Here is a 23,850-nt window from a genome sequence, read left to right on the forward strand (position 1 = left end):
TAAAACATGGAAAAAGGCAAAAAGCAATTTAAAAGGAAATGAACAAAAATTAGCAAAATAAATAAAGTACAAGAAATTACTTAAAAATTAGGGGGGAAAAAAGTGTGAAAAACAAACAAATAAGGAAATGACCTAAAAAAAGTGCTTATAATAATTTTTCTGTGAAACAATTTTAAACATATAAAAGAAAGACATATTTTTCTCGAATTTCTTGCATATTCTATTGATGTTATTTTGGATATTCTGAAGACATTTTGAAACATTTCAGTTGCATAAAATAACGTGCATGCAACACCACTAAAGCCCAGCAGACATCAAACTTTTAAGGATATTCTTATGACATTTTTTTGGATAGTTTTCAAGCTTTTTACTTACATAAAATAAAGTCCAGAGGTAAACTTCTGCAAGGCAGCTGATGCTCAACAGACCCTGATAGTATTTTGTATTTTTTCCTGAATTATTGCTGATATTTCCAGATATTTTACGAAGGTTTCTTGCATTTTCTACTGGCTTTATTTTGTTTATTTTTAGGACATTTTTCAGATAGTTTTCTAACTTTGAACCACATAAAACAAAGTGCAGCACATGACCCCACAAGGCAGACGGGCAGAGTTTGGATAAAGTCCAAATCTGAGCCAAATTTTGCCTCCTTTTGCTTCTTCCTTTCGTTCTCTCCTTCTCTCTCTCTCTCTCTGCTCCCACGTTGCCTTCATATTTCACTCCCTCTCTCTCCGTCTCACGTGCCGTCTCTCCACCCCTTCCCTCTCTCCCTCATCCATTAGCAGGAAGAACAGATCGCTGACAGAAGAGAGGAGAGGAGACGAGCGAGGCAGACGTAGCAGCAGAAGAAGAGAGAAAGAAGGACAGAGGAAGAAATAAAGCATCATGGAGCACCTGAAGAAGGGACTCTTCAATGTGAAGGACGGAGTGGTGGCCGCCGCTGAGAAGACGAAGGCCGGGGTTGGGGAGGCCGCTGCCAAAACCAAGGAGGGGGTCTTCTACGTCGGTGAGAGGGCGGATGGATGGATGGATGGATGGATGGATGGATGGATGGATGGATGGATGGATGGATGGAAGGGTGAAAAACACAGATTGTACTCGTTCTTTATGTTGAAAAGTGAGACAGAGTGATAAAAATGTTAAAATCTTGGATGGAAAAGATGCATTAAAAGGGATGATGGAGGGATGAGCTGGAGGTGGAGGAGAAATTGGCAAAGAAAGATCTAAATTTGACAGAAACGATCACATTTTTGGGAGTCGTCTTTCGATTGAAGGCGTGGCAGAGAAGGGATGAAGGGAGTGACAGGTGGAGGTCAAGAAGTGCAATTCATCGTGACACTGTGCGCTAAATTTAACCCTTTAATACCGGAGCAAAGCGACTCGACTTCTCTCCTAAAGCATTGGAGGGCCGAAAACAACAGAAAAGGCCCCAAAAAACTAGAAAATTACCTGAAATGATGATGTTTTGTCCTTTTATATGGACCCTGAGTCTGCAATGATCGACTGATTGCAATAAATTAAAAAAAAGTAAAATGGGCAAGAGTATGACCTTAAAAAAAGTGCTTAAGAGGTGTTCTTGTGTTTATTTCTCTGACATCATTTTAAATATTTAAGTAAAATGAGTATAGATTTACTTTTCTGGACATTTTCTCCCCATTTTTGATCATATCTAATAATCCCCTCAGCTTAATTTTACATAATTTCCTTTTCCCCTTTTTGGTTTTGTTTTTTTTTGTAGTGAGCGGGACATTTCTTGCGAAGTTCCCCATTATGATTTGTTTTCTTTTTGTTCATGTTTTTGAAAGGTTTTAGAGGTTTTCATGCTGTAAAGGAATCAGATGTTGAGCTGGGTCTTATGGGGATAAAAAGAAGAAAAGAAGGCCGTAAAAAGGGACATGGGAACCAAATGTGTTAAATTTTCTGATCCGGGCTTTTTTTGTTTAAAAAGTGCCTAAAATATTAAAATCAGTCGGTAGGTCGACGTCTGTTTGAAGCAGGAATGAGGGAAGAAAAGACAGATGGAAAGATGATAAGGTGAGGAAAAGTGAGAGAGGAAGACAGACTAAAAATCATCAGATATCAGAAACTCGAGCTATTTTTGGGTGCAGTAAAACGAGATGGAAGAAAGAATTGAAAGCTTAAAATATTAAACTCAAATAAAAGAAACAAGAAAAGTGAAATTCATTGTGACATGGAGCATTAAATTTTCATTGCAGGGCTGAGGGAGGAAAGGATGGATTGTAAGATGGAGACTTAAAGGAGTGATAAAAGAAAGAACATGATGTGAAGAAAAATATTTCACAACAAACCGCACATTAATACTTCTGTTCTTCTCTATTTGCATTTATTTATTTTCATGGAAAATGAGGAGGGCCGGGTCTGAGAGGAGGACGGGTAAACTCATGGGAGGGAGTGACAGATCTGAATCTCAAAAGTCATCGAGAAAGAAATCATTGAGATATTGTGCTTTAAACTTTAAGATGCTGAAGTCGATACAGAGCAGCGAGAAGGGAAGGATAAAAAAACCAAAAAGTTAAACTGCAAATGATAAAAAGAAATTTGAGTGTTTTGGTGGAAATTGAGCGAGTGACGACGCAGCGCAGTTTATTCTGACGTTTCACTTGAAGTTTTGTGTGTTTTTGCAGCAAGAAACAAACCTCTCTGTATGCAGCGTGTGTGTGTGTATGTGTGTGTGTGTGTGTGTGTGTTTGTTTAGTCTTTGTTGACTTGACAAAAAACACACACAGGCCCACAGGAAGTGATGTCACACTCCCCTGTGGCGCTTGTTGTTGAGTTTTGCTGTCTGGAGAGACAGGAGGAGCTCAGAGAGTCTGCACTCAGGTGCTCTTAGACTTTTATTTTTATTTTTTATAAACGTCTGTCCGAGGTCACGGCGACCTCGTCTGTCTCTTTCTTTTGAACACAATATCTCAAAAACGCCTCAGAGGAATTTCCTCAAATTTGGCACAAACATCCACACGGATTCAATGATGAACCGCTAAAAATTTTAGGGGTCAGAAGTTACTCTGACTTTTGTCAATCTAGATCTTGTGAACCCAAAATCTCAAGACTACCTTGAGGGAATTTCCTCAGATTTGGCACAAACGTCAACTTGGACTCCTTGATAAACTGATAAGAATTTGGTGGCCAGATGTTGCTGTGAGTTTACATTTGACTCTTTCTTTAGATCATGATATCTCAAGGGAATTTCCTCAAATTTGGCACAAATACTACCTGGACCCAGTCATAAACTTTCTCACATGCAATTCTATGCACGCATTAGTACTTTTACAAATCTTAATGGGAATTTGAGTGTGCCTTTTCTAAGTTTCACCATTAATTTTTTTTCCACCGTTGAGGAAAAACTAAGTTTGTCAGGGGAAAGTTTTGACCTAAATCTGAAGCCTTGATTTCAGACTCAGATTATTCCTTGTGGATATTTGCAAAGATTAAAACGCAATAATTGTTTGACTACAATTGCACTGATGCACAAGCAGGAAACATAAAGCGTCCATTAGAGGAGATAAAACCTGCAGGTTCATCAAATATGCATCACATCTGGTGATACAGTCGGCCGCCTTCCTGTAACTGGCTGAACGTGCGGCAGATAAATGAGTTTCGTTTGTGTGGAAACAGCCGCTGCGTTTCCTCTCAGTCTGCTCCGGCGCTCCGTTTGTTGTGTGAGCGTCAGACAGTGAATCACAGACTGTTTGCTCGCACAAAGAGTCTGTTCAGTCCGATCCGTCACATGACAGAGCGGCAGGACGCCCACCGGGAGAAACATAACTTCATCTGAGTCTGGGCCGAACAACAAGAGCTGAGAGCCGGAGATCCAAAACAACAACCCAGAGACACCGAGGCGGCTGCTGTTTCACGTTTGGTCCAATCGGAGCCTGGAAAAACAAGGCAAATTCTCCGAGTGAGAGCAGAATAATGAAAAAGCAGAGTGGGCGTCATGCTGGTGGTCTCGGTGTAAACTGGGTGACATGAATTAATAATTCAGAGCTTCAGCAGCTGAGCTCAGGAAACCAGGTCACATCCAGACTCACACTGAAGCTCAACAGCTGGTCGTTCACTTCCTTCAGCTGATCAGATCGCTCTGATTTTTGAGTTTTTTACATGAAAACAGTGCAGAGAGGCGTCTGGAGGCTCAGTGGATAGAGCGGGCACCCCATGTACAGAGGCGGTGGCCTCGCCGCAGCGGCCGCGGGTTCAATTCCAGCCTCAGCCCTTTGTTACATGTCACCCTCTCTCCCCCTTTCACACTTGTGCTGACCTGTCAATTAAAGGCAAAAACAGCCAAAAATATGTTTAAAAAAGTAGTGCAGGAACTCAGAAACAGTCGCAATTATATTATTTTACTGAACTACAGGTTTTCTTAAAAATATTTAGCTTCTCACATTAAACACAGAAATAATTTTAAAACATGTCATATGCAATTGTTAACTATCTGTTATGTATGTATGTAAAACAACTTAACTGTGAAAGATACATGTTAACCCCAAATGTCAAATCTTTGTTATATCTTTTTAACATTAAATCTAAATGTGAAATGTAAAAACTTCTTACTCTAAAAGTTACAATTTAGATTTTAATTCTTTGTCAAATCTAAATTAAAATGTTGAATCTAACTATTAAGTTTTAAATGTAAACACTGGATATGAATATTCATATATATGTGTATATATTTATATACTGTATATACATATATATATGTTGAATCCAAATGTCACAAAATTAGGTTATTTTTCAGACTTTGATATGCTCTTATGTCTGTCAGTAAACGTTACACTTCCTGCTGATGTTTCAAACTAAAAGTCTAATAAGAAGGCGAAAGGAATCGTACACTTTAAGCTGGCAAAAAGCTTTTATTATGAAACCCACAGACAAATAAAACTAATATAGAAAACTGTAACACTGACAAACAGAGCACAGTGGTGAGTGTGACTCTGCATTAGTGTTGCTGTTAAACTGAATTTATCAAGCACGTTTTGGGTTTGTATCGACAACAAATTTAAGCAGGAGCAGGTCAGAAAACAGGGAGAACATGACAAATACTCATATTAGACAGGCAAATAACATGAACATTCAGGTGTTCAATCGTGTTTTTTTCCTTCATCTCCAGGAAACAAGACGATGGAGGGAGTGGTGAGCGGTGTTAACACAGGTAAACACACACTCATTATCACCCACAGCCAAAATACAACATGTGGCATGTTTCACTTTTACACTTGCAGCGTTTTAAACTCTTCTGAAGCCCGTCCCACATTCCTGTCACGTCCCCGATCCTATTTATAACCTGAAGCATCTTGCTGGCAAATACGTTTGCAGGGATGTTGTGTAAGGCTAAACTCAGCCGCCCAAACCCCCCAAACAGCTCAGTATTTACAAGGTTACTCTTATCACGCGAGAAAATGTTTCTGTTGCAGATTTCTGATGCTAAACTATATTTTTTTACATCCTCATATAGTTGCACAGAAGTCGACCGAGCAGGCCAACGTTGTTGCTGACACTGCAGTTTCCGGCACCAACGAGGTGGCCCAGGCAGCCGTGGAGGGCGTGGAGAATGCCGCGCTGGCGAGCGGATTTGTCAGCAAGGTCAGTGATGTTGCGTCACATGTATATACTGTATATAATGTAATTATTAAAGTTAAAGTAACTTAATATTTATTAGTAGTTTTCTCTATTTGTTATTTAAGCTTTGTTTAAGTAAAAAAACCTTGTTAATTAAAAAATGTTAATATTAAGCTCAAAGTTAATTTAATTATTGATGTTATTAGTTGCACTTGTGTTACCCATAAATGTGTGATCATTTATTTAAATATTAGTTTTAATTAAATGAAAAATAACATAAACATGTACAATGAACTGTCTTTCATTTTAAATTCAAGTCTAACGGATCAGTTGTCATCATATTTCAGAAAATCTTATTTTATTTCAGTTAATTTTACCTTAAAAAACAGGCTTAGTTTTTATTAAAGGGGACATGTTTGAGGTTTATTAAGCGGGTCAGAGTTTTATTTTGTTGTTATTATTAAGAGGCGGTTGTTGCAGGTATTAGTGATATAAAAAGTAAAGTCTAAAATATAAATGTATTTATATATATTTATTTACATTTCTTTTTCAATTTGTTGAATTTTCTTTGCCCAATGTTAATTCTCATTTTCTACTCTGAACATGAACAAACAAAAAAAGTCTCTTTTGGGCGTAACTTGAATTTGTACATTTTTAGAATATTTAATGATGAGAAAAAACATTTTGCAGGTAAATCATTAAAAGAATAAGCTGTAAATTATGTAGCATACAAGACAAAGATACATTTTCCTTTACTTCCATCGTATTAGTACATAATCCTGGAGCGATTAATATTATAATCTGTGTTATGTTGATATCTTTCTTTTTGTTCTTCACGAATCTCTCTGATGGGAACAGGAGGAGGCGGGACCGTTGGCTGAGGAGGTGCCTAATTGGTTGATGGGGGATTGAGTGCCTGATTGGCTGCATGGCATGATGCTCGCTGCCCGATACGACTCTCTGACATTAAAATGCCTTTTCAGGACTCACAGCTTTTTACATTAACATCTATTTTCCTGCTGACGTGAAAATCAAACCGGTTTATTATCTTCTAACAGAGAAATTCCAGTGACATCTGCAAGAATTAATATTTTAAGCAGTATTAGTGGTAGTACTGGTACAATTAACTATTCAAAACTTTATCACTCCCATCTCATTAAATACTCACACTTGGTCAGTGGCCCCAAAATGTCAAAATATGACATTCTTGGTCCCCTAAAAGCGCCACTTTTGGCTGAATGGTGTGTCAATGTTTGCATTTCCACCAAAATCCATGTGCTGTTTGTCATTATGCTGATGACGACTTCCTTTACTTTACTAACAACAACTTCACCCTTCAGAGAAATAAAGTTTACATTGTTCTACTTCCAAAATCCTTTTTCTCAGCAGTTAGTTTAGGTGACTTTCACCGTGGTGATGATTACCTTATTATGTGTCTACTTGTGTTTTCTTGATATGTGGGAAACAAAGACACGAGTCTAGCAACAAGGAAAATAAAAATCAGGTTGTAAATAAAGTTTTGCAAATGTTTCTTGTTGCAGGATTTAGTTGTCATGCACAGAAAGGAAAGGATAGTTCTGCTGAAATCTGTCATTATGCTGATGATGCCCTGCTTTACCAACAACAACTCCACCCTAGCAACAATAAAATAATACAATAATAATATTAAAAGTAAAGATAAGGTTGCAAATAAGAAGCTTATTAAGTATTTTTTAAAATGTTTCCTGTTGCAGGATTTCGGATGACTAACGTGGCCGTTTCTTTCAGCTTTGGCTCATTTTTGGCTTCATCTCCACAGAAAGATTTCTCTGCTCTCCTGCTGTTGAACCATCAAATAAATAAAAAGTTAAACTTCTCCCAGAGATGTTTCAATCAGAAAGGACAAATTCAAAAAGTCAGTTTTGTAAAGAGGACACGAAGATGAGGGTTTCGTTTTTGAGTCTCCACGAAAATCTTAAAGAGACAAACACCTGAATGGAGTGCAGCCATTATTGGTGTTAATGGTGACACCTGTGGTACTTTCTCGGGGAGAGGTGTAACTTTGAACATTTGTATGAAGGTGGAGTTTAGCGGCAGTCATGTGACCTCTGTCTGTCTGTCCTGCAGGCCGACCTCCCGAAAACAGAAGCCGGTGGAGAACAGACCGAACAGGCTGCACAGTAGGTGAGAAAACTATCAACAATAAAAGAGGATTTGCATTGGAGAGAGAGAGAGAGTAGTGCATTGGGTGGGGACTATTTTAAGTGGCGGATTAATCCACATTTGATGTCTAGTGAGTTTTTGGGGCAGCAGAGCACATCTCAGGCTGTTTGCCCCGAGTTAACTCCTCGGCCACATACTAAATTTGAGAAGAGAGATTTTAAAATGTCTAATCCCACAGGTTTATTTCAAACTTTGAGTCTTTTATTCTAAATTATATCTGCTCAAATGTGCATCACTGAGAACTATTGTATACTTTTTAAATAAAATGCATTGCTGTCATTTTTTATACTTTTATACTTTTATGGTCTTTTATGTATTTTGTGTCTTTGATGTATTTTATTGTGAAACTAAAGGCAAACTTCCACATATGTGGACAATAAAGTTTTCATAAATGACACTCGAGAGTCTTAAGAGTCTGAAATAAAATTGATTGATTGATTAAAACAAATCGGAGTAAACTTGAAACCACAAATCATCGTTAATTTAATTCCCTTCATTTTCCTTCTTTTGTCTCTTTCAGAATCTCGTCCTCAGTCTTCAGTGACCTGCAGTCACTTCCTGTGTCTTCCTGTCCAATGAGCAGCGAGAGAAGAGGAACCTCTGCCTCTGTCCTGCTCAGCGCTTTGACCTCTGACCCTGCCCGAAAACATCATGCTCATCTCCTGCGTGTGACCTCATTAACCAATAAAAAACCCTCCTCATCATCTTCCTTCCTGTTGCCATGGTTACACTGCCTCAGCATCACGAAAACACACACGCACACACACACACTGATGCCACTTGTTAACGCTCAGAGTTGAATCAGGTCTCTACAAGCCCCGCCCCTTGCTCCTGTCAATCATCACGCTGACCCTGCCCCCCCGACTGACAGATATCTGAAGCCTTTTAAATGCATGTCGCCTTACTGACACACACCTAATACTACACACACACACACACACACACACACACTCATAATTAACCCTGTAATTCTCACACACACACACTCACACACACACACACACTCACACAGTCTGTGTTTCTGATAATAACAGAGCTTCAGATCTGATTTCTTTTACAAAACAACAGAAGTAAAATAAAAATGAGTTTGAAATCCAGCCGAAACGCCTCGTTACTTCTTCTTCTGCTTAATTCAAACTGAATAAAATGCACGAAAACGACTAAAAGTACGATAAATAAACCTACGGGACCACAGCGAGCAGGTCTGAGGGCAGATGCAGAGCTCCTTTCAGGACTTTGGCTGCAGAAAGTGGGTCAGTCTGATTTATTTACAGCACACTGACACTGTGCTGCTCTCTCTGTCCGTCACAGTTCACAGCAGGAGGCCGAACGAAACTTTTAAGTAAACATAATTAAGAAAAGGCCACAAACATGGAGCACAAAACGTCGGGATGCAGTCGTAAGCTTTCTGCAAGACAACTTTTATCTACGATTTAGAGTATTTATTTATTGATTTTTCTCATGATTAATATTAAGTTTATTCACTTTTATCATACAGGTGTAGGTTTAATCTGCATCGGCTGTTTCCTCACTTATGGTTATTATTCCTCACTTCCTGCTTTCAATGACTTCTCTGATTATTGTGCTTTCATTAATACAAAATCTTTCTTTTACCTGTGTGCCAGTGTGTGTGTGTGTGTGTGTGTGTGTGTGTGTGTGTGTGTGTGTGTGTGTGTGAAAAATTAATATAATTGTTAAAAAAAAAAACAACAATGAATGAAATCTCTAAATTCAGCCTCTTGAACAGAAGCACTAAGAGCTGCTGCAGGTGATCTTTATTCTCTCCACTTTCAGATCCCACAAAGTCGCCCTCAAACAAAGAGAGCAAAGAGATGATAAAGGGCAGAGAAATGACATGAGTGTGTGACGCGAGTGTGTGACGTCTGCGTCAGGCGGAGGAAGGATCGGCGCGTCCTGAGTGTGTTTCCTCGCCTCTCTTCAGCCCTCAGGAAAATTCAGGCTCTGAAAACACACCGAGCTGCCCCCTCACCTGCACATGCTGCATTGTCTTTTAAATGTTTACTTTTTTCTATTATATTATTTTAAACATACAAGTATAGTAATTAGAAATATACTCTTCAGAACATTTTTGTTTTTTTATTTAAGTCCCACACGTTTTGTTTCCAATAATTTTGTGGTCACTTTCTTGTCACCTTTTACAGATTTTGTTGAACTTTCACTTTTTCAACATTTAAAAAAAACAAAGAAAAAAAAAAGAAATCAAACCAATCATCATCACCATCATCATTTTTGGGGCGTTCATTTGTTAGAAACGCGATCTGCTGTATGTGCATTTTTGTAAAATGTCCTACAAACTGCTGTTTGAGGAAACATGGACATGTCTGATGTTCTGCAGGAACCACCGTTACATTTTCCAGTGCCAACGATGAACTAATCTTAATGTTTCTGTTTCCTGTGCAAGAAAAAAAACACACTAAACATTTCTTGGAAATTTAAGAGATAAAAATAAACTGTTAACTGCTCGAGTTATCGACCACACGCTTCCTGTCACAGCCAGCAGACATCATGTCTTACAGATACAGATCTGGCCTGAAAACGATGAAAAACAGAGATGTGTGAGTTTGTTACTGAAGTTATATAACAGATACACTGACAGCCTTTTAGGATTAATTATATGAAAATTGCACAGCAGGTATTTTGGTGAGTTTCAGTTGAAAACGTGCAGATGTATTTAAATTAGGGTGACTTTATTTATTTACATGAAATATATTTGTCAGAGGGGGAACGTGACGAGGAGGGAGTCCGCACTATTAAAAAATAACATGTAATTCATGTAATTTATTTTGAACAGTTAAAAAAGAAAACAAATATGATCAAACAAATAAGCAACATACAAAAAACTGATATTTACAGAAAATTAAATACATAAATGAACAAACACATGACGACCTCGGTTACATATTCAAAAGAAAGTGAGAATAACAAATTTATTTAATCGCACCTCTTCTCCAAAAGTCATTAAATTTTAATTAACCAGCTTCCTTATTTAAACCTTTATTCTCATTAATGAAACATACATACACACACTCACATTCCCCAAATTAACCCTTTAAAACCTGAGCAAGTTGTTGTTGTTGTCGCATTTTCTTGTCATCTTTTCCTACTTTTTTGCAGTTTGCAGGGCACCTAATGCCAAGTTTATAATAAATAATATAATAAATAGTAACTGGTTTATCTACTTACACTACAGCCAAACGAACTCAAGTTGTTCTAATAATTGCACGTTTCAAATGTTAGAACATTGAGGAAACGGGGCAGAAGTTAGCCCTAAATTCCATCGGGTCTGTCAATGGCGCGTTACCGCCGCAGCACGGCCTAAGGAGGCGATTGCAGACGTTGCAGTCAATGCTTGTTATTACACCAGACACGCCTCGGAGCATCTCAGCAACGTCCCGGAGGAAATCTGGGTACTGCACTGGGGGCGGGGCCTCGTTCCTTTCTATGAAAGCCCCTCATTTATGCATGAAGCAGAAAAAAGCTTGTTTTTCGAGTTAAGAAATGTGTAAAAAACCCAAATCTACTTCCCCATAGAGGATCGTACTACAGACTCACAGCAGCTGAGCGCTCTCAAGCGGGTAAGTTCCACCGGGGGACTTCAGGATTAGCACCTCGCTAACTTGATTTTTAAAAAATTTGTCTTGCGGCTCTTTTGGACTTCTTTTAGGCTAATTTATACTAATCTGTATAATAATCGGGGTTTTTTTTGACTGAAAAATGTCCAGATCTACTAAGATCCTGGCTGGACTGTCGGCTGCAGCACAACAAAGTGGGTAAAAACATCAATGGACAAAATTCAAACAGACAGAAAAAGAAAGAATTTCTATATGAAGCCCACTCAGCCACGGTAGAATCACAAAAATCAAAGAAATATGACCACAAAATCAAAGAAATAGGACCACAAAATCAAAGAAAAATGACCACAAATCAAGGAAAAACGACACAGTGAGCTCATAAAGTCTACAGGATTATCTGGCAGGACTTCGCTTCTGAAACACGCCATCGTTGCTCTCGGTGGGATATAGAGCCGCCGGAGGACGGGGAAAAACAGGGCTGCAGACTTAATGCTCTCGATACGCTGCTGGTGGAACCGAGGGGTCAGCATCGGTCCGTTTCCCACTGTCCTCTACACCGAGGACACTTCTTCTGTGTCTTTTGGATCGGTGGAGGGGGCCTGGCCCTGGTCTTCCTCTCTCGTCATCCTCTCACAACACAGGCGGGCCAGCAGTTTGTCCACAGCTCCTTTCCTCATGAACACATACAGAATCAGGTCAGCGAGGGGACTGAACTGGAGGAAGGACAGGTAGAAACCTGAATCATTGACGTCATGAAAAAACTGTCCGTGTAACTTCTGAAGGAGCCAGATCACCCAGGGCAGGAAGAGCACCGTGTAGTTCAGGAGCACCAGGACTAAAGTCCCGACAATCCGCCGCTTTTCCTTCACGGGAAGAGAAATGGCCGCAGACAGCGCTCTGAGGGTCCCAACCAGGAAGAAGATGAGCAGAGGAAACGGGAGGAGGAGGAAGACGCAGCGGAAAATGATGGAGTGAGATGTTAGCAGCGCAGTGAGGAACTCCATGAGAGATAAGGTCCAGACGGAAATGGAGACCCACACCGAGAGCTTGATGCTCCGTCTGAAGCGGTACCACAGCGGGCAGGCCACCACCAAATACCTGCAGTAATGGAGAGGCGGAGCCGCCAATATTTGTCACATTTCCAGCTTTCACAATGTCGCTTCTGCAAAGTGCTCATGCACACACACCGCTTACCGTTCCAGGGCGACACACACCATGAAGCCAACGCTGGCCATCACCCCGATGAAGTAGACACACCTCGAGACGTAGAAAGCAAACCACGCCCAGGGTCTCGCCACCCAGACCACGAAGCAGCACATCTGGATGAGGTCTGAGAACAGGAGGTTGATGACGTAGACCGGTGCCACGTGGTCCTCTCGCACCTGCAGGCGGAGTGTGAAATGACGAAACAAAATCTGCATTTTATCCAAATTTTGGAAGTGTTTCTTCTAGAATGTGAATGTACTATTGTGCTGTGTAAATGTACTGCTTCTGTTTTTCATGTTTGAAATAAAGATTCAGCCAGTTCAGTTCCTCAGATGAGGACACACAAAATTCCTGAAGCAGCGTCGTGAAGCAGCCGAGTCGAGCCGCTGAGCGCAGCCATCAGGCTCTCTGCACACAGAAACAGACCTGCAAATGTTTGGCTCTGAAACCGAAAATGTTCAAATGCAACCTCCGCATGTTTTAGTAACGTTTTCAGTCGCAAGTTTTCTTTGTGTTCCTAGAATGTTTTTCTCAAACTTCTATTTCTGTAAACATCAAACAATGTTAATTTTTTTGTATAGTGAATATAAAAAGTCTTTACATTACACAACAACAAAGTTTTCTTTATGTTCCCAGAATGTTCTTCTTAAATTTCAGGCAACATTCTCGACAAACATGAAACAATATTATTGTTTTATTGCTAACATATCACATGACATTACATTGATGTATTAAAGAAAACGCTGTGTGCTCTGAGTGCTGCTTTGAAAATGTTCTTCCTTTGTTGTAACATTGTGGGAAGGTTTTATAAAAGCACACTCTGATGTGTCAACATCACCAGAACATCCTCAAAATGTTGCAGTTATAACTTTACGTCTTAGTCGTTAAGTTAGTTATTTAACTGTACAGGAACATTACTTAAAATGACTAACCTCCTTAAAACGCTCTTTGAACATCAGATTAAAATGTTGTCTTTGAAACTTCATTTTAACTTGTAGGTGACATTAACCGATGTTGTGGGAACGTTCCCTGCAGGCTGGGTATGTGGAGCTGCGTATTAAAGCTCTTTTCCAAACGCTGTGCAAAACCTTTATAGGTTTAAACAATAAGAACACGGCCGAACCTGCGAGCACCAACTTCTGTGATGTTAATTCAGCCAAAGTTTCTTCAGATGCAGATTTCTAAACTTTTACGTACCAGTGAATACAGAGCGTAGATGGCCAGTAAGGTCAGTGGAAAACCTATCCAGATCACGATCCACGCAATCACATATGAGGCCGACGGTGAAGTGGTTATCCTGTGAAAGTCGTACTCTGAAAAGACGGTGTAGTTTTCAAAGTAATAATAATCGTCGTAATCATACAGATAGGTCCAATTGTAGTCGTCGCTGAATTGGCTGAAGACGACGTCCATTTCTCACAGTGTGACCTGTTTAAAGTAAGAAATGGGCAGCAGGTGTGTAAATTAGTAAGGCACAAAAATCCCGTAATTACTGTGAATACAGCAAATATGCCTCTGTCTTTCAAAAGTGGAGGCAGTTTGATTTATTATAAGACATGAATATGACATGTGCCTCCACAGATTAAATAAAAAGCATTGTTAAAGTTAAACAGATAAAAACAGGAATGATAAGGTTAAATATAAACATGTGTCAAAGGAAGTTCCCTTTTAAGATATTATTCATGCTAAATGACAAAAGACTCAAAAACGCACCGGTTAGGAGCTGCTGTGCTGCTGTTTGATGTGTAAAATGTATCAGTGACTGGAAACGATCTGCGTCTGAACAGCTTTTCTGCAGCAGAGACGAGGAGAGAAATTGCACAACAGCACTTCCTCTTTTTTGTGTGCTCGTTTTTATCAAAAATGAAAAATAAAACAGAATTTTATATTTTTGCAGTGCAAAAATAAGAGAAAAGGTAGAAATATGCTAAACTGAGAAATTACAAAGGCGATGGATGGACAGAGTTTTTTTGTTAGTGGATGATTCACGAATTCAAGGATTCATTTTCTCTGAGAAAAGCAGAAGTAACCAACTTCACCAGAATTCAGTTTGTTGATGTCAGCTCAGCATAGACCACGGAGTGGGCTCTCCAAGTCAAACCTCCTCCACTCGACTGCTAAACACCCGTGACGGGGACAATGTCGCCCGTCTCCTCAGGACATTCAAAATCCTGCAAAGAGGTGCTGCGAGATCGAGCTGTTCTAAAGTACAGATTTAGAGTAGCTCGGTTAATATTTTTGGTTCTTGATAACATCAGATAATTTATTTTATCTGCATTTAATAAGTTTGGGATTTGCAAGTGCAGCTTGCAAATCATTAAAAAAAGCAGCAAGTTTTCAGTCGCAGATTTTACAGAATCAGCCCAAAAGTATGAAAGAAGGTTGTCTGCAAAAGGACTGACATTACAGTTTAGACAAGACAAAACTATTATTTATGTACCGTCAATGGTGAAGAGCACTGGTCCGTAAACTGAACCTGGTGGGACACCTTTTGTTCGTGGTTGAAACTCAGATCTAACATGACCCTGTTTGTCTGTCAGTGATGTAACAGTTAAAGCATCTCGACTCGAGGATCAAACCCAACATTGACTCTGCAGGAGGAGGGAAAATAAACGGGATCACGGGCTTTTGTACAGCGCCTCCGCACCAACCACAGTATCACACAACAAAGAAGAAAACTGAGATTCACATTTTTAGAATCTGGAACTTTCTATCGAATGAACTGAACATGTGCAGTTTTATTTTCATGCCGAGGTCTGAGAGGCCAGATTGCGTTGTAAACAAAGCGTGGACTATTCTGAAGGTTTTTTAGGTTTCAGTCACGTCATTATGATTAATATTCCTCTCTGCTCCTGTGTCAGCCAGTTTCGGATGTTTCAGTATTGAGTGGATGACGAAAAGTTCGTGCATGTACTTCTGCTGCGTGTTTGTATTTTCTTACACTAAGACGAAGTAAGAAAGAATCTTCTCGTATTTGTATTTGAGTGATGTGCAGCGCATAAGAACATCAAATTTATTTACTTCCTTTTGTACTGAAGCATGAATTTATTTTTTTTATTCTAATTTCTTGAATTTATTCTGTGTGAGTCAGTATGCATGAGACCACAAGAGTCTGGCCCCTGTATTGATCTCTCTGAGGTACTTCTACGACTCTAAAGTACATTATTGAAGTTGTCCGACTCTGAATCTCTTCTCCGTCCTCCAGCATCACGTTCAGAGACCACGAGGTTTCTCAGAGCGAAGGGATCCGGGCGGTTTTGTTGCTCGTGTCTCGGCCCGTCTGTAAGGGACAGCAGTGACGCTGAAGACGTTTGGAGACACCAGGCCGCTTTTCAGCGTCGCCATGTCCCCGAGGACAGAGGAAACACTCTCAGAGTGGACGCCGTGAAGTCGTACACACTTGAGTGGAGAGCAGATTTATTCAGCCGGTCAGTGCTGACAGAGCCCTGAGGAAACTGGCTGCTGTCCAGTTTGGGATTTTTCCAGAAGCAAGAAATTGTTGAAATGTTTGGCAGGCGGAGCGAGGCAATTTTACTAATGTGGGTTTTTCATTAGGAGAACACTCAAAGTGCTTTACAGACACGACAGAGGAGGTTTAGGGTCCAGCCCTCGATGCTCCTGCTGCCTTTTTTCCACTTTTATTTCCTGTTAGCTGAAACCTCATCACAAGCTGAAAACCAGCACCCCCAAACTGGTCTCAGGGGGTTCAATACCCCTTTTTCGGGGACATGTTGTAATGATGTAAATTCAGATATAAGGGTGTGGCATAAATAGTCACACATGGATGAAATTAGCACAGAGTATCCTGAGATGAAGGGAAAAGTTGTAAAATAAGATTTGGTGGCCTGATGTCGTTCTGTTTCAAAAATCATGCTCAACATCCCCAAAAAGACAAAAAAAATTACCGTCTGCTTAACAAATTCTGACTCAAGTTTATAAACTGGAATTTGGGCCCAAGTTTACTTTTGCATCTTTAAAAACGACGCTTGCTTTGGTCTAAATTTGGCGTCATACCTCAAATCACAGAAGACTTTCAGTCACTAGTCTTTGTGTTGAGGCCTGCAAAGTTTGTCAGAATATATCAAATATGTCGTATGAGACACTTAGAAACTGACAGATACAAACGTTTAGTTCTGTTTTTTCAGTCTTCTCCTCTGTCGTCACTCTTTTTGTACGTCTCTGTGTCACTTTGGAAAATCTTTTTGTCCGTATATAAACGTTTGCCTTCACTTGCTCTGCTGTCACCGTATTTCACAGTAAAGGCAGTAAGTGTTCATGACAAAAATGACCAATGTGGACCGTGTTTCAGCGACAATATTGGAGTGTTTTTGTTCGTGAGCTCTCTGTGTGTATTTGCTCTTTTGCTGTTTCATGAACGAGGGTTTGTTGATCCAGTTCAGGCTAAAAGAGTCTGGTTCTGTTGAACAGGTTTTGTGGCACAGCTCTCTGGATTCAAACCAGCAACCTCAGAGACGCTGAGGACTGAAGACGCTGCAGTCTCACCTGCAGCCACCAGAGAGCGTTACAACACTTCTCTGCTGTGCTCTGTTTCAGACAGTTTTCATGTGTTTTGCAGCTCTCTGAGGCTCAGCTCACCTTTCTGTTGCAAAAAAATAAGAAAACAATGAAAAAGCTGTTGGGGTTCTGATTTCAGATCTGTTTCACCAGGATCATGCAGACGAGGTCTGTTTTCAAAGGGTTAAGTAACACCATCCACTTTTTGTTTTAACAGTCAAAAAGAAAACTTGCACTTTCCTGAAGTGTTTAAAGGTCTTTATTTCTACGGCACGGCCGTGGTGAACCTGCGTTTCGGCAGTTTTCCTTTTGATTGTTAACCCTTGTATTTCCCGCCCAAAGAGCACCTCAAACAGACTTTGGGTCCAGGAGGCGCTCCATTTCTTCCATTTTTGACTTTTTTGTTTTACAGGGGAAGTGTGAGGAATACTGGAATGAAAGCATGTGATTAAAAAAAATGTAATCGCGTTTAACTACAGACATTCTGCGATAAATCAGGATTTTACAAATTGGTTGAAAGCCTTAGGTTTTTTTTTTAAATATATGGAGGCAGGGCTTTTATCGGGGCTCAGTGAAATAAACCAATAAATAAAATTGCTAAATAAAGCCTGCAGGCGTTAAAACTCATGCACAGAAACACTAAGAACTGCTGCAGGACATCTTCAATTCTCCTCCACTCTCTGATTACAAAAAACCACATAAACAGGTGAGAAAAGGGAGCAAAGGTGGTGTTAAAGGGCGGAGAGATGACGTGAGGTCTGCATCACACCGAGGAGGGCTCAGAGTGTCCTGAGCGCGCGTTTCCTCGCCTCTCTTCAGCCCTCAGGAAGAGGCGGGGTCACGCTCTGATTGGTCCGGAGGGGAAACACACCGAGCTGCTCTCAGCTCTTAATCAGCCGTCAGTCTCCTCACCTGCACACCAGGTGATCTGCATCACCTGCACACCAGGTGATGCTGATCACCTCCGATCAGCTCAGGGAGACTGACGCTCAGAAACATGAACTGGGAAAAAAGGGAAACAACAGCAGGTACCGAACGCTGAGGCGCGGCTGCACAAAGATGAGTTAACTGTCACAGAGGAGGAAGAAAACCAGCCCGAGACGTTTTATTGTATTTTTCTTTTAACCTTTTAGGGCCCTGTTTTAATATCACACAACACACACTGCACACCACAATAAATAAAAATAAAATAAAAAATATTATAAATGAATATGTTTTTCTACCTTCATTAAATTAATTTTTTAACCAACATCAGTCATAATCATAAATATTAAATTAATTATTATTAATTCTCAGCATTTTTTGTTTTTTTTAAACCCTTCACGAGTGAAGTAGCACTCCAGCCAAACCTTTTTTAGGATCACAAAAACAGCCTGGAGGGACTGAAAATGACAATATTCATGGTGAAGACTGAAGGATTTTGAGTTATTGATACAACAGCAGCATTCACTCTGGTACAACATCACAAATGCATAAAGCACAAGTCTTTTATTCAAAAAGATATCAAAAGAAAAACGTGTGACACTAAATAAACTGAAGACTGAGGAGCAAACGTCCTCTGAGAGGAGCTTCTGAGACCTCTGAACCTCTTTGCTGTGACAAACTGAAGATTGGAGAGAGCTGAGTCATTTGTGCAAAAGCACAGAAAGGAAGTTTTAATTTCACAATAAAGGTCCATTTTATACGATGCAAGAAAATGACAGTTATGTGTCTGATAGAGTGGTGCAGGATGATGTATTTCCAAAGGCCAGTCTGGAAGTTAGCATCGCACTGGTTCCCTCATCAAAACCCTTCTGGGATTTTTGATTATTTCAGTAATCATAATCGTTAGACTTACACGTTTTGTTCACGTGATAATCTTCACAGATGAACGCCACTTTTGTGTGTTTTGAAGCGTAAACCAAATCTCCAGAAGCAAAAAGCTTTTGTTCGGTTATAAACCAACTACATCGTGTTAAACATCACCACCTCGAATTGTTCCGCTTTGATTTGATTGAACAGATAAATCTGCAAGTTTGAGTGCGACGTGTCCGCTGTGATGACGTCTAAAGTCCCACACAAACACTGAAGTCCAATTGAAACACTTGTTTTAAGACGCGTAAAAACCTCAAAAGTTCAAAAATTGGGTTTATAAAGACGTATTTATGTTGCAGAACAAAACATTGAAATATCTTTGCCCAGTGTTAACCACAGACCTTTTTTCAGAAAATCCCATTCAAAAAATGCAGAGACTTTAAGACGAGGGAACCAGAAGTGCAACAATGCTACCGGACTTCTGCATTTTAGGACTCATAACTTCACCGCTCTATAGAGATCATTTCAGCAGACGACAGAATCTGTCTTTTCTCTTTACTTTTGCAGACATGTCTCTCTGTTTTACTGTCCGTCCACATGAAGCTGACCGTGGACACGTCCTCGTTCAAACTACTGAACCGCTGACGTCATTACTGTCCGCTCTGAAACAACACACGGAGGCCAAAAGCCGGTCTACGACCCCTTTCTTCATGAAAATATACAGAACCAAGTCTGCAAGAGGACTGAACCTAAAAAACACAGGAAACAGGCTTCGGAGGATGTCGTTATCTCTGGCGCCGTACACCAGTAACAAAATGATCGTGGGCAGGAACAGCAGAGTGTAAATAAGCAGCACCAGCACCAACATCCCTACAATTCGTCGTTTTTCGTCGGACGGGACCGAGACGGAAGCAGACAGGCCTCTGAGGGTCCCACCCAGGAAGAAGACGAGCAGCGGGAGGGGAAGGAGTAAATAGACCGTGACGATGGTTTCTTTAGCCTTACAGTTTTTCCACCAAAATACAGAGAGGAGGCTGACGACGGGGAAGGCCCAGACCGCCACGCAGACCAGCACAGAGACCCTGATGGTCCGTCTGAAGCGGTACCACAGAGGGAAGACGATCACCAAGTACCTGCAACACGAGACAGCACAGTTTCAGGATTATTCAGTATTACCAGGCGCTGCACACACTCTGCACACAGACAGGTACCTTTCCAGGGCGACACACACCATGAAGCCCACACTGGCCCCCACACAAACATAGTAGATCAGAGTGCAGATAGTAAATGTGGTCCAGCTCTTGATCTGTGCCACCTCAACGATCAAGCAGCAGTGCTGAATGAGGTCCGAGATCAGCAGGTTGATGACGTAGATCGGAGCAACGTGATCGCTTTGCACCTGCGGGAAGACAAACAAAAACCTGGGAACATGCTCTGGACCCGGTCTGCTCCTGAGTGTGTCATCGTGCTCCGCTCAGCAGTCCCAGTCAGAGCCGTCCAAACGGCCGTCAGATATGAGAGGTTAGCCTCTAACCTTTGGTACGGCTGGTGCAGCCTTAGTCTGCCAGGGAAGTTTCTTTGATATGACAAGCTCCTCTACTTTTTTCTCCTCCCACGATCGCAAGTACACCCAAGGCTTCCTTCTTTGATGAAGGTTACAGGTAGGGCCGGCTCAGGCTTGCCTTGAACCAGCCCCTAGTTAGGATGATGTAGGCCTAGTCTGCCGGGGAACTTTTGATGATATTCCAAGTTTTATAGACTTTCATCAATACAGATATGTTTATTATTACTGTCACATACATATACTATCATATACTAATATAAGATATAACCCATCATATACTCTTATCATTGTTATTATTATTATTATTATTATTGTCACAGTTTTTATGATTATTGTCGCTGTGCATCTTTTGTGGTAATCATGGCATAAATTATTGCTGTAAATTTATGTCAGTGCTTCATCTCTGCTCTGTGATTACGATCCTCTACAAAGAGACTCGTGGCATATAAAGCAAATAAATCCGAGTCCGTCTTACCTGAGAATAAAGAGCATAGATGGCCATCAGGGTCAAAGGAAGGCCGATACAGAAGGTAACGCTTGTCACCACTTTTATGATGAATCCAGCCTCTTGGTTATAATAGAAAGCCCCGTAGGAGCCGAGGCTGCTGTAGGTGATGTAGGGAGCAAAGACAAAGTAATAGTGGGTGTCGGGGAACGTGATATTTGTGGAGGAATAACCGGTGATGTAGGTGTAGTCACAGCCTCTGTCCTGTGAGGAGCCGTTCATGTTGAAATCCTCCATTCTTCAGTGAAACCTGAAGTTAAAGAGATCAGGTTAAAGCAAGTGAACACGCTGTGTAATGTTGTTTAGTGATAACGTTAAAGCTAAAACTTCACACACACGCAGGCCGTGTACATAGATTTGACCTAAAATCAAATCAAATGTTACGCATGAATGTGTTTCACGTGTTGTATGGTTGTATTTTTTCTTTAATTTATCTTTTTGCTTTCTGTCTCTTTAGACTTTGCTACACAATCACAAACTTTTTCACAAACAATTCTCACAGTTTAAAAAGTTTAAAAATTTCAAATAAAATGACAAAAAGAAAATATTGGTTTATATGCAATAGTCTGTACAGCTGCAGTCCAAAGCTGTCCACTTGTTGCAGTTTATTCATTTCAGCAACAGTTTGCAGTTCTTTTGTCCTCATTCATTATCTATATAAGAAAAACTTATTTCACAAATTTACCTTTGAAAGCTGCGCACACCCCACCTGCATGAGTCCCTGCACCAGCGTCTGATGTCTTGACCTCTGCATACAAGCAGTCTTCACTCAGTGCGCTCAGCGACGACATGATGGAGGCTGATGATAATCTACGCCTCCTCTTCTCAGGAAGAGACAAAAAAATAAAGTGAGGAAATGAATATGCATGAGTGTCCTGTTACCACGGCTACAAGCACTCTCACTGACCTTTAGACTTTCGCAATTTCTACTTTTACAGTTGATAGGTGCATGCATGTAAGCTGGCTGTGCTAGTGTGTATGTACATATTAATGTTTGAAATTGCAGTCAGGTGCTTGCTAACAAGTGCATTAAGAGAGTTTAGATTAGGCAACAAAGTTACCAGATGATTCAGTTTAGGCAAAACAAGTGACGCCAGCCGTGCGCACTGCCTGCGGACGTGCCCATTCCCATCCGGCTGTCTGCCAGCTTACAATAACAACACCACCGGGTCCATCCGGCTGCGTTCTCATCTGACACCATGCAGCCGCATTCGGCTGGATGACTATGGAAACATTAGGGGGGTTTCGGCATCACACTGGTACGCAGACAGCACTGACAAAGCGGCCCTATACGATGAGTTTGGTGTGAGAATGGGCTGTGCACGTACGTTTGCATCGGCAGAACAGCCGCGCTTGTGTTGTGGTCGCCCTGATGCTGCGCTCCTACCTCTGGCTCGGCCTGGATCGTGGCTCTCGGTCGCCCTGATGCTGCGCTCCTACCTCTGGCTCGGCCTGGATCGTGGCTCTCGGTCGCCCTGATGCTGCCCGACGCCACCAACTGCTGCCATTATTATTAGTCACACCTCCACTATTAATATACACACGTGACTGTTATCACCACATACATAAACTGCAATATCTGCATCTAACATCACGTTATCATAAGTTATATTTATTGTTTTTGTGTCTATTACGATTGTCATGTTGTTGTTACCATTATTGTTGCTGTGCATCTCTCCCTTTTTCTTCTCTCTTTCTCTTTCCTATATCATTGTGTCATCTACGGTAATTTAATTGTTTTTAACGACATCTGTTGCACGTCTGTCTGCCCTGAAAGAGGGATCTGTCCTCACTCTGCCATTTTTATCTTGTTATTGGGTTTGTCCTCAGTCGCGGTGAGGGTCTGAGGATGGAGGGATGTCGTGATAATGGGCTTTAGAAATAAAATTGACTTGCATTGACTTGACTAGAAATGCTCTCCTAAGCCTTCGGCCTTCACTGTGATCTCAAGAACAGATGTTAAGTTTCGTGACTCTACCTTGCACAGTTGCGACATATTGAGGTTGACAAACATCAGTTTGTCAAATAGCGTCACTTTAAATGTGCACTGAATTACCGACTTTAATGACTTAGAGCTTTGTTCTTCGAGCAGACACTGACTAGTTTGATCATTAAAACATGAAGAGAACAAACATTTCGGCTTCAGTCTAAATAGGTTTATGTGATTCGGTATCTGTTTCCAAATTTTAAACTCTGTTAACAAGTTTGATGACTCATCCCTGTAATGCTGACTGACGGCAGAACAGCAGAAGTAGGAACTATTCTTCAGACGTGATGTAAAATGAAGTGCGTTAATATCCACAACATTTCTAAGAAAAAACAGCAGCACCCACAGAGGCAGGAAGTGTGTCAAGGTGATTATTTTTAAATGGCATGGACTTTTTTTTTGTCACAATCACTGCGTCAGTTTGCAATAATTATATTTCATGTGCATAAGGTCCAGAAGGTATCGTACATGAATATGAAAGAGAGCATCTTTTCTGATGCAAATGTTGCAGTCATACAGGTTTTCACGGCTCCATATTTGTAGCAGGTGCAGCGGTTTTAGTCAAACACTAACTAACCTGAACAGCATCGTTCTAACATTTGTTGTTTTATAAAATCGATGTTTTTACAACAGCAATTTAATTTAGCGTCCGACACATCAATACATGTTCAACTCTGCAATTTTGAATCAAGATTAATGTCGGCAAAACAATTTATGACTGAAAAGCTCAGACTGCAGTTTAAATTAAAGACAGAAAGCGTGTCCTCGCAGACAGGTCAGGTCTGACATGTTGGCGTGCTGTAACACATGGTTCTTACTCGATGTGACAGGAAGCGTGTGGTTGTTAACCTCAGTTATTAACAGCCTTTATCTTTGTTAAAGTTCGTAGAAATATTCAGTGTGGTACTTT

At 40.6% G+C, this 23,850-nt stretch overlaps 3 protein-coding genes across 4 annotated transcripts; 1 reads left to right on the forward strand and 2 right to left on the reverse strand.

The window, feature by feature from the left end:
* Window positions 1-817: 817 nt before the first annotated feature.
* On the forward strand, window positions 818-8,873 carry LOC121954806 (alpha-synuclein-like). Of its 2 annotated transcripts, XM_042502511.1 has the most exons (6): window positions 818-1,006; window positions 5,126-5,167; window positions 5,471-5,598; window positions 6,433-6,459; window positions 7,681-7,737; window positions 8,297-8,873. In XM_042502511.1, the coding sequence occupies exons 1-5, from the start codon at window positions 886-888 to the stop codon at window positions 7,735-7,737; spliced, it is 375 nt and encodes a 124-aa protein (XP_042358445.1). In that variant the 5' UTR covers window positions 818-885; the 3' UTR covers window positions 8,297-8,873. The 2 variants fall into 2 exon arrangements, with proteins under 2 accessions (XP_042358445.1, XP_042358446.1); XM_042502512.1 differs by lacking the exon at window positions 6,433-6,459.
* A 2,902-nt stretch (window positions 8,874-11,775) lies between these two features.
* LOC121955000 (G-protein coupled receptor 4-like) lies at window positions 11,776-14,327 on the reverse strand. The gene is made up of 4 exons (XM_042502775.1): window positions 14,289-14,327; window positions 13,773-14,003; window positions 12,564-12,751; window positions 11,776-12,467 (listed from the first exon to the last, which is right to left on the reverse strand). Exons 2-4 carry the CDS (start codon window positions 13,986-13,988, stop codon window positions 11,921-11,923), a joined length of 951 nt encoding a protein of 316 aa, XP_042358709.1. The 5' UTR covers window positions 13,989-14,003; window positions 14,289-14,327; the 3' UTR covers window positions 11,776-11,920.
* A 5,182-nt stretch (window positions 14,328-19,509) lies between these two features.
* LOC121954813 (ovarian cancer G-protein coupled receptor 1-like) lies at window positions 19,510-21,190 on the reverse strand. Its single transcript, XM_042502519.1, has 4 exons — window positions 21,130-21,190; window positions 20,924-21,033; window positions 20,096-20,283; window positions 19,510-20,017 (listed from the first exon to the last, which is right to left on the reverse strand). The coding sequence occupies exons 1-4, from the start codon at window positions 21,188-21,190 to the stop codon at window positions 19,510-19,512; spliced, it is 867 nt and encodes a 288-aa protein (XP_042358453.1).
* Window positions 21,191-23,850: the final 2,660 nt, after the last annotated feature.

Source organism: Plectropomus leopardus, chromosome 15 (genome assembly GCF_008729295.1).
Source record: "Plectropomus leopardus isolate mb chromosome 15, YSFRI_Pleo_2.0, whole genome shotgun sequence".
Lineage (NCBI taxonomy): Eukaryota > Metazoa > Chordata > Actinopteri > Perciformes > Serranidae > Plectropomus > Plectropomus leopardus.

Excerpts from the sequence above, each read along its gene's own strand:
- LOC121954806 (XM_042502511.1), top strand. The coding sequence starts at position 886 with ATGGAGCACCTGAAGAAGGGACTCTTCAATGTGAAGGACGGAGTGGTG. Across the intron at positions 1,007-5,125 it reads GGAGGGGGTCTTCTACGTCG|GAAACAAGACGATGGAGGGA; the intron begins GTGAGAGGGCGG and ends CTTCATCTCCAG. Across the intron at positions 5,168-5,470 it reads GGTGAGCGGTGTTAACACAG|TTGCACAGAAGTCGACCGAG; the intron begins GTAAACACACAC and ends ATCCTCATATAG.
- LOC121954813 (XM_042502519.1), bottom strand. The coding sequence starts at position 21,190 with ATGGAGGATTTCAACATGAACGGCTCCTCACAGGACAGAGGCTGTGAC. Across the intron at positions 21,034-21,129 it reads CTGTGACTACACCTACATCA|CTTTCTATTATAACCAAGAG; the intron begins CCGGTTATTCCT and ends GCTCCTACGGGG. Across the intron at positions 20,018-20,095 it reads GTGTGTGTCGCCCTGGAAAG|GTACTTGGTGATCGTCTTCC; the intron begins GTACCTGTCTGT and ends CTCGTGTTGCAG.
- LOC121955000 (XM_042502775.1), bottom strand. The coding sequence starts at position 13,988 with ATGGACGTCGTCTTCAGCCAATTCAGCGACGACTACAATTGGACCTAT. Across the intron at positions 12,752-13,772 it reads TCTACGCTCTGTATTCACTG|GTGCGAGAGGACCACGTGGC; the intron begins GTACGTAAAAGT and ends CTCCGCCTGCAG. Across the intron at positions 12,468-12,563 it reads GTGTGTGTCGCCCTGGAACG|GTATTTGGTGGTGGCCTGCC; the intron begins GTAAGCGGTGTG and ends CCATTACTGCAG.